Source organism: Mytilus edulis, chromosome 10 (genome assembly GCF_963676685.1).
Source record: "Mytilus edulis chromosome 10, xbMytEdul2.2, whole genome shotgun sequence".
Lineage (NCBI taxonomy): Eukaryota > Metazoa > Mollusca > Bivalvia > Mytilida > Mytilidae > Mytilus > Mytilus edulis.
In genome coordinates, this window is record NC_092353.1 from 57,789,328 (window position 1) to 57,800,354 (window position 11,027).

Sequence of the window (11,027 nt, forward strand, 5' to 3'; positions counted from 1 at the left end):
CTCTCTGACATTATACCACAAGATTCCATACTATAAAGGGATGATTAGGATTGACTTTGGTTGGTTATGGCTCAAACCCTTTAGGAATAAGAGGCAAAAAAAGGGGGGAAACATGGGGTTTTCTGCTTAAAGGACAATTAAGACAATTTAAAAGCTGCCCAAGAGAAAATAAATCTGGAATTCCACTGGAATCCCGGCTGGAATTTTGATGGGATTCCAAGTGGGATCCCACCTAATTCCACCGGGATAAAATTTCGGGAATCCCGCCAAAAGTCCGGGATTCCCGAAATTTTATCACGGTGGAATTAGGTGGGATCCCACTGGGATATTGTGGGATTTTGATTGGGATCCCACTGGGATAAAATTTTGGGATTCCCGCTAAATAAGCGGGATCCCGATGTAAATGTATTGGGATAAATTTCGGGATTCCCGTAAAAGAAGCGGGATCCCGATGTAAATCCCAGTGGAAATATACTGGGATTCCCGGAAAAAAAAAGCGGGATCCCAAAAATAAATACCAGCAGGATATACATGCACCAATTTAAATTGCACTGCCACTGGGAATCCTGGGTTATTTATGCAAAAGGATACATGTCATGTTTTCCTTTCTGTTAATCAATTTGCTGTCTCTGTACTTCCAACTAGAATTGCTGAGTAAATTATGGTAACTGGAATATCTGCATGCAATCTGTTTCGTTGGAAGCTCCATTAAAAAAGATCAGTATATCCCCTAAAAGTATCAAAAAAATCCACAAAGAATCATTTGTTCAATACGTTTTGAAGCAACAAATTCAATAGAAATATTATTGCATGTTTAATGTTTATAGAATACAGTAGATTGGAAGCTAGTCCAAATAATTATGAAGTCTTGGAAGGTTATTTTAATTTTTTGGCAAATTAATTACCTTCCCCCTTTTTTATCCCCTGACGATAAATAACTATAGCGACTTATTATTTTCACCAAATAAACATACACACAACTAAATTAAATTTTGACATACCTACTATTTATGCCTGTTATGTGACAAGTTAACAAGTTTATTCATTGTATATGTTAAAAATAAATATATTTTCAGTTTATGCTTTCAGACTTTCTGATGTTGATTTGCTCAGATAAAAACCATACAAATCATAGTTCCTCAATAAATTATTTTTATAATCTTTATATGCACATATACACATGTTAAATTAAATTATTAATGCACTTATCTGAAAACATCTTCATCTTCGTCCTGTCCATAATTCAGCGTAAACAAATTTTGATGACGTTTTTACCAGTACACAAACGTCGACGTGACAATCTCGCCCCAAATTATATCGGCCAAGTTGATCTGTCTCCGTAACGGTATTATAAATAAATTAAGGGTATCGCATAAAAGTATTAATTACTGGCCAGTTTTTACTAAATATAAGAAAATTATACTTTATTAATCGGCACATGGTGCATGCGGATAAGATAGTGGCCGCATTATTTAGGACAGTAGTCAGTATTTTGTAGGGTCGAACTGTCCCGCGGCAGTACAGTTGAAAACAAAGCACGTGGTTATGATATTTTACAGTTTACATAAGTTGAGAAATCAAAGTTTTACGATGTCGATCATTATCTTATCATTGATGCCGGACGACAACTAATAGAAACGCACTTATGGGAACTTGGGGAACAACAAAAACGCTCAAGCTTTTCTGGCAAAACACTCGTTGACATTTCTCGGACGCCCTGCCATTTTTATCGCGAAAATCTCGGCATTTTTCTGACTTATTAATATCTGTCAAACTGAATATTAAGTGACACTTAAATGTGATTGGCTTCAACTGACAGCTTTGGTGTCATACGCATTGTTAATTAACACCAATAACCTGTACTTGATGTTATCAGAGACATATAAAAATAAAATTGAAAATGGAAGTGGGGAATGTGTCAAAGAGACAACAACCCGACCACAGAAACACTTACATATTTTCAACAACATAATATATGGTTCATACAATTTCTCGTTTTAACTAGACTGGGATCCCAGCTTCAGACAGTCATCCCGATTGGGATCCCGGCTTTAAACAGTTCCGATTGGGATCCCAGCTTCAGACAGTTACCCCGATTGGGATCCCAGTGTCCGATATTTATCCCGTTTCATCTTGACTGGAATCCCGGCTTCAGACAGTTATCCCGAATGGGATCCCAGTTTCAGATATTTATCCCGAATGGGATCCCGCCTCCAGATGCTTATACCGGCTTATCCCGACTATTTCACCGGGATTGCATTGGGATCCCGATGGATCCCGTTTTCGTTTTCTCTTGGGTGTGTAAGGGAGGTTATCAAAATCCATTTAAAGACAATATTGTATATGTTTGATTACCTCCCTTACACTACTTGTAAATTATGCATTAAAAAATGTTGTATTGTCTTGAGATGATTAGCAGTCAACTTATTTTTAGAAGTTACCATTAATTGATATTAATTTTAGCCATGACTGTATGTCATTTTATATTTTAATACTTTTATAATGTATTTGAATGGTTAATTATGATTGCAAACTCCATTCGAAATTTGGATTGAGATTATTTTGAGGGAAAGAATTTCCTTTTGGAATAAGGGAAAGGAGGAAGTGAAAAACTTTTTTTTTGAGGGGGTATAAGAATTTTGGGGGGGGACATTTTTTTCTTAGTTCAGATTTCAGAAATAAAAAAGTATAAAAGAATATTTCTTCAAATAGTTTTTTTAGGGGGTTAATATTCAACAGTGTACGTATTGCACAAAAGCAAAAAAAAAAACAACAGGGTAATTTCTTTTCAGGAGGGGCAATTTGCAACAGCATAGTGTATTGCACAAAAGCAAAAAATTGACTATAAATTCAAATCATATAACCAATTTTAAATTCTTTGACTATGTCAGAAACCTATTATGTGTCAAATATTTAATTACAATCAAAATTTAGACCTGTATCAAACGCTAATATTGTGTCCATTTTGGCCCCAACTTTTCAGGGTTGGACATCTGCAGTTGTATCCAGCTGCGCTCTGCAAATAAATTTATCATTTCTTGTTTTTGCAAGGCATAGGAGACACGCAAATTATAGAGATTTTGAATGCATAAATCCTAAAATTCAATGCATTATTTCAATTCATTTCTTAAAAGGGAAAGTATAAATACAGTATTGAATCTTTTTTTTTTTTTTATAATATTCCTCATTTTTATACGCCCGTCGTGCCGTCTGTTTGTCCATCTGTCTGTCCATCTGTTTGCCCGGCGTAAACCTGTCGCACCGTAACTTGAGAACGACTTATCCAAATTTCATGAAACTTAATATAGATGTTTCTTATAATGGTCAAATGATCTGTATACTTTTTGGTGAAAATAAGATTTAAACTTTTTGAGTTACGGCACTTTGTAACTAAAACAGGGGCATGAGGGGTGTGTTTTTTTTCACATGTCGCACCGTATCTCAAAAACGATTCTTGATTATTGCTTAAAACTTTACACACTTCTTAGTTATATTAATCTTAATATCTGTTTACTTTTTAGTGATGATTCAAAATTTCATTTTTGAGTTTTTGAGTATTTTGTAAAAAAGGGGGAGGCGTTTTGTACATGTCGCGCTGTATCTCAAAAACGATTTATGATTATTGCTTAAAACTTTACACACTTCCTTGTTATATTAATTTAAAGATCTGTTATACTTTTTGGTGATGACTCAAAATTTTAGTTTTGAGTTATTGAGTATTTTGTTAAAAAGGGGATTTATTTTTTTTACATGTCGCGCCGTATCTCTAAAACAATTTATGATTATTGCTTGAAACTGTACACACTTCTTTGTTATATCAATCTAAAGATCTGTATACTTTTTGGTTTGATTCAAAATTTTATTTTAGTGATATTTAGTTGGTTTTTTTTTAAAACAGGGTGGGGGGGGGTTACACATGTCCCGCCATGTCTTAAAAACAATAAATGGTTATTGCTAAAAACTTTCTCACAAACTATTGATGATTATTGCTTAAAACTTCCACACAAGACGTTGGACGTATCATGCGCTCATGGCGCAGCTGTTTATTTGTCTAACTTCATCTTGAAATCCAAAATGAGTATTGCTATTTTAGATTCTTTTGCATCAATACTACATTTATAGACCTGTTATTTCCTAATGTAATGAACCCAATATTTCTCACGATATCTACAAGTACAAACAGCCTAGTAAATGTCTCATGGCATATACCACAATAATGGAACTTGATACATGTATAAGAAAACCAATCTTGGACCTTTACCAACCTGTTACTATATTGCATGACTTATATACCAAACTACAAAGTGACCTGAGCAAACTATACCAACTTATAAGTCCTTTACTGTCGCACTAAAATACTATTGCCAAGTTGACCTGATGCTGCTTCTAAGATATGTACCATTTTAACCAAGATTCTATGGTTTGCTGTTTCATGGATTTATACCAGCACTTCTATCATACTTTGAATCTATCTATGTTAACAAACAATAGGATAAAAGAAATATTGTATTACTACTAAGCATGTGTAATCTCACAAAATATATACATATTTACATAACAAATTACAACTTGGAAAAACTGGGGACTAACAGCTGTTTGACACTTTTGAAATTAAAATTGAGTTATCCCCCTTTTCATATAGATATAAAATTTAAAACTTGGGGGGGATGAGATACAAAGGCTAATGTGTAGAAATTGTATCGAATTGGCCAAATACAGGTGTGAAGCAGCTGTAGCCCCCAAGCTTTTTGCACTGAAACATCAAGCATTTCTCTTCTCAAATCAAAATGTCAGAATTGTTTAGAATATCCAGTTAAGGCGGACACATAGTGCTATGGTCACGCTCAATACACTTTATTATTAAATTTATCCAGTTTTAATTTGATCTACATCTTTAACATATTTGTTTTTATATTTTATAGGATCTGATCCTTTGCTACAACTGTTATATGAAACTGATAAAAAAGCAGAAGTTTTAGGAAGTGATTATTTATCAGAAAACCCTTCTGTATGGCAGTTCAGAGATCGTATATCAGTTGATCATTTAATGCAGACATTTACAAAGTCTCAACAAAACTGTCCAGTCCTACAACAGTTTTTGGATGAGGCAAGTATTAGTTCCTGTCTACCTTAACTTTCTGTAATTTAAAGAAATATTGCCTTCATTTATTATTGTGATTTTTGAAGATTGAACAAAAAAGCGAGATTGATTGTTATGATTTCAGGAAAACCTGCATACAGGCTTATGTATCAGATACCATAATGCAAGTTCTTATTATTGCAATATTCTCATTAAGAAAAAACCTCACAATATAGGCGAGTGTAATATTTGAAAAAGACGTCTAGTTAAGGACTTTAATGCACCCACCTAACACACGGCTAATTTTTTTTTTAAATGAAAGAATAATGATTAAACTTTGATTTTTGCCCGGTCGTCACAAAATCGTACGGTGCAGTTTTTGTAAAATTGACGTTTATTTCAGAAATTAGTTGAAAATTATATAATTACGACATGTTTTTCAAGCAAAAGAAATTAGTCGTATCTCTTCTTTTAGACAGAATAATTAAGTGAATTAGATTCTTAAAATAATGAAAAACAACATTTACAACTGTAAGTCCGCATGCTTTTTTATTCCTTCTAAATATTTGACATTTTGTACGAAAATTTTCATAATCCCGACCTTTTCGGATCTACAATTAAATTTTTATTAAATGTTTTTGCAATCTATCCGTTTTAGATGACACCAAATTACTCATCAGTTATCGTTTTTTCATTCAAGATCAAGACTTTATCTCAACATTTCTTAAAATCACGAATTTCTGTAATTTTATGATGTTGGGTAAAATCACTATAATTTCCGGAATCCCTTATCTATTTCGTTATCGTTTTTTACTGAATATATTAGTCGATTTCCGTGTACTTAATAGTGCTATTAGAGTACGATAAATCATATTTAAACGGTTCTATTTCTATCTTTAACTTCAGTGTAGCTTAAATAGATATAAAATCGTCCAAAATAAAGATCAAATAAAAGTAAAACATAGTTTTTGAGTTCTGTAGAATTCACCTCTTTCTAAATAAGGAATCATATCGGAAAATTGTAGAAAATCTTCCGAGTCGTGTCAAATTTTCACAGTCCAGTTCACAATGAAACCCTTCCTTTGCTAAAAAGCAAAAAAACTATCCATTTATTGACACAGATGCATAGTCTGTCATATATTTACTGCATAGAAACTATGTAGTTAAAACTTAAATGAAGATACAGTTGTATTGCCGCAGTGGGAAAACGAAAAGATGAAGTTTACAGAAGACTGGTTGATGAATATGAAAAAAATGAAAACATCCCATTTGAAAATACAAAATATCATAAGAGTTGCTATAAATATTTCAAAAGTAAGCACAACCTATCAACTTCTGTTTTGTCTGTACAAAGACTTTGTACTACATGTACCAATTCTACCGACCAGTAGATCTTCTCATATATCAACGAGGACAGTAGATCTACAACTCATTCTGATTTGTCTGTGTGTATATTTTGCAAATGTATAAAGCCTATAAGCAAGTTACACAACTTCATAACGTATCCTCTGAGGAGCAAACTCAAGCTGTATTGAGTGTTACTACATATATCTCCTACAATGATCTGATTTACAAAATAACTCATGATAATTTTACTATTAAACCTTTATACCATCGAGCTTGCATCGCTAAATATTTGCTACAAAATTTGAAATCAGAAATTAAAAAGCTATTTAGTTCTTTTAAAACATAAAACAGCTTTTACTAACATTTCGACAATTAAAGATGACGTGCCTGTACACAAGGAAGTATTCTGGTTAACAACTTCAATTACTTGATCAGTTAACCGGGCTTAATTTCTGCCCGAGGATCGCCGCCGAGAAAACTACACAACATATTATCAGCTTCATAGTTACATGTATACAGCTTCAACAAGGCCAAGGTACATCCAATATTGTATACAGTAGCTCTATAATTTTGTCTTATGCCGTAATGACGGAAAATTACTCGTTTAAAATGACTGTGATATTCGGTCTGTAAAATTTAAAGATCTGAGCAGTGACTGCGAAACTGGTTGCAAGCACTTAGTGCAGCTACTTTACGGAAGCAGATATAGGGTAAAGTTGTAATCCAATCAGATGAATATCCATTATCTAAAACTATTTCACTGGATTATTCAATTGAAATTATGCCACCTGCTTTAAAAACATTTCTGTGTTGTCTTTTGGATGATGGCACATCTGCGGCAGTTAACAAAGCGTACGATATTCCTATTGACAAAGTTCTTAGATGTATGGCTTTAGTAGAATGTATATTATTTATAAATATTTTTTTTACTCTTTTTCATTTAGGTTTATCACTACCAATGCACCGTGTTTATGGACACACCTTTGATAACTATTAACAAGTTTGACTGATCAGGAGATTAGAAACAATGAAAATGGGGTATACATTCTACATGGCATTATTTTTCTTCTGGGGGTTAAAATTTTATCCAAGACAATGTCGACCCAACTACAGAAACAATAAAAGATCTCCGTATGACTTTGGTTGGCTAAAAGGCAACATCGGTCCAGTATGATGTCATCCAACTTTGTACAGATTTGATCTGTTCACGCATTGGTATAGGTATAGGGGAGGGTTGAGATTTCCAAAAACATGTTTAACACCGCCGCAATTTTGCGCCTGTCCCAAGTCAGGAGCATCGTGCCTTTCTTAGTTTTGTATGATTTTTTATTTTAACTTCTTGAGTATATTTCGAAGCTTAGTATGACGTCCATTATCATTTCAAAGTAGTACATTTTTATTTAGGGGCCAGCTGAAGAACGCCTCCGGGTTTGGGAGTTTCTTGCTGCGTTGACGACCCATTGGTGGTTTTTGGCCGTTGCCTGCTTTTTAGTGGCTTGTTGTCTCTTTGACAAATCCCTCATGTCTATTCCAAATTTTTAATTCAATCTGTATATAGTAGATCTTGTGTCCGCTTTGAGCAAAACCTCTGAAGATGTATATTTAAAAGGGCAAAGCGTGTACTGATATATGCCCATGCCAAGGAAGATGTCTTTGTATTGATATATTGACCGATAAGAATGATGAGATTACAAGTTAAAATGAAGCTATAATATTCCGATATCGCAATATTCCGACACCTAAATGGTCCAACATCCCATTGGTCCGACGTTTCGACTACGGGATTTTAACATTAGAAAGCCAAATAAAAGGTTCAATATTAGGATAGCCTTGTCCTCCGTTTGAAGCGGTGAAACACGATAAAAAAAAAACGTAATACTTAGTGCCAAAGTAGCCGAACGTCATCACTAGTGTAATATTTAAAAAGAGTACAAACTACTTTGTCAAGTGTTGTTTGATTAATTATATATCTCAAGATACACGGCGGCCGACTGAAGTAAAATTTTGTTGATATAAATATACCAGTAGCACTTTACTCATTTTAGTTATGTTTGTTAGTACTCTTATCATATCTGATTTAGTGATGTATGAGTTGTTAATGTCTGTGTCATTTTGGTCTTTTGTGGATAGTTGTCTCATTGGCAATCATACCACATCTTCTTTTTATATATCAACATATTGCAACATATATAAAAGAAAATCTGCTCTATGGTTGTCAGGCTTTCAAACTAACAGGAGACCATTCGCTTCCTCAATTTTAATAAACAGCTCATCATGGGACTTTTCTAAACAATTAAAAATACGTCATATGTTATATTTTCCCCTTGCTTCAAATATTTTGTTTCGGATTATTTATATCAAATTTGCAGATATATATGTTTGTAAATATGTGCAATCAAATGATATGGAGGTATTATATGATTTAGATAATGCAAGGGCGACTACAGATACATTTGTGTGACTTAAATGTTGATTTTCAAAGACTCCGAGAGAAAACGTTATATTTAACATGCGTTACCGTTAAAATCAACCAATATTAATTAATATTATGATAGAAATATATTTTCCCAACAGTAATACAGCATTCCTATAAAATTGTTTCGTTTTTATACGACCGCAAAATTTGAAAAATTTTTCGTCGTATATTGCTATCACGTTGGCGTCGTCGTCGTCGTCGTCGTCGTCGTCGTCGTCGTCCGAATACTTTTAGTTTTCGCACTCTAACTTTAGTAAAAGTGAATGGAAATCTATGAAATTTTAACACAAGGTTTATGACCACAAAAGGAAGGTTGGTATTGATTTTGGGAGTTTTGGTCCCAACATTTTAGGAATAAGGGGCCAAAAAGGGCCCAAATAAGCATTTTCTTGGTTTTCGCACTATAACTTTAGTTTAAGTTAATAGAAATCTATGAAATTTTGACACAAGGTTTATGACCACAAAAGAACGGTTGGGATTGATTTTGGGAGTTTTGGTTTCAACAGTTTAGGAATTAGGGGCCAAAAAAGGGCCCAAATAAGCATTATTCTTGGTTTTCGCACAATAACTTTAGTTTAAGTAAATAGAAATCTATGAAATTTAAACACAAGGTTTATGACCATAAAAGGAAGGTTGGTATTGATTTTGGGAGTTTTGGTCCCAACAGAATAAGGGGCCCAAAGGGTCCAAAATTAAACTTTGTTTGATTTCATCAAAATTGAATAATTGGGGTTCTTTGATATGCCGAATCTAACTGTCATGACTGTGTATGTAGATTCTTAACTTTTGGTCCCGTTTTCAAATTGGTCTACATTAAGGTCCAAAGGGTCCAAAATTAAACTAAGTTTGATTTTGACAAAAAATGAATCAGTTAGGTTCTTTGATATGCTGAATCTAAAAATGTACTTAGATTCTTGATTATTGGCCCAGTTTTCAAGTTGGTCCAAATCGGGGTCCAAAATTAAACTTTGTTTTATTTCATCAAAAATGGAATAAATGGGGTTCTTTGATATACCAAATCTAACTTTGTATGTAGATTCTTCATTTTTGGTCCTGTTTTCAAATTGGTCTACACTAAAGTCCAAAGGGTCCAAAATTAAACTTAGTCTGATTTTAACAAAAATTGAAATCTTGGGGTTCTTTGATATGCTGAATCCAAAAATGTACTTAGATTTTTTATTATGGGCCCAGTTTTCAAGTTGGTCCAAATCAGGATCTAAAATTATTATATTAAGTATTGTGCAATAGCAAGTCTTTTCAATTGCACAGTATTGCGCAATGGCAAGAAATATCTAATTGCACAATATTGTGAAATAGCAAATTTTTTTTTAATTAGAGTTATCTTTCTTTGTCCAGAATAGTAAGCAAGAAATATCTAATTGCAAAATATTGTGCAATAGCAAGATTTTTTTTTAATTGGAGTTATCTTTCTTTGTCCAGAATCAACTTAAATCTTTGTTATATACAATATACAATGTATATTCACTTTTTACTACCAACTGATAAATTAAAATAATCTTTACCATTCAGTGATAACAAGCAGTTTTTTTACATTTTAATATTTTATGATGTATTTAAAAGAGTAGTTATTGTTGCAAACTCCATTAGAAATTTGAATTGATATCAGTTTTGGAAAAAGGGAAACGGGGATGTGAAAAAAAAGGGGGGGGGGGGGTTTAAATTTTTCTCATTTCAGATTTCATAAATAAAAAGAAAATTTCTTCAAACATTTTTTTGAGAGGATTAATATTCAACAGCATAGTGAATTGCTCAAAGGCAAAAAAAAAACTTTTAAGTTCATTAGACCACATTCATTCTGTGTCAGAAACCTATGCTGTGTCAACTATTTAATTTTAGATTTAAAAAGTTTGAAGAAGAAATCTTTAATTGATTTGTAAAATCTTGACATTTGTTTTGTGTAAAAAAAAAACCATGTAATGTCAAAAATTTGATCACAATCCAAATTCAGAGCTGTATCACGCTTGAATGTTTTGTCCATACTTGCCCCAACTGTTCAGAGTTCGACCTCTGCGGTCGTATAAAGCTGCGCCCTGCGGAGCACCTGGTTGCATTTGTTTTGACTCGATTTTACAACTGGAAGTATCCATGAATTGAAATTGCATC

At 33.2% G+C, this 11,027-nt stretch overlaps 1 protein-coding gene across 1 annotated transcript in view; it reads left to right on the forward strand.

Annotated features, from left to right (window-relative positions):
* The window catches only part of LOC139492853 (E3 ubiquitin-protein ligase rnf213-alpha-like), a 100,484-nt gene extending 95,350 nt beyond the window's left edge, over window positions 1-5,134 (forward strand). Inside the window, exon 69 of the mRNA XM_071281004.1 lies at window positions 4,923-5,134. Within this exon, the coding sequence (XP_071137105.1) occupies window positions 4,923-5,134 (212 nt within the window). The remainder of the gene's footprint in view (window positions 1-4,922) is intronic.
* The last annotated feature ends 5,893 nt before the right edge of the window (window positions 5,135-11,027 follow it).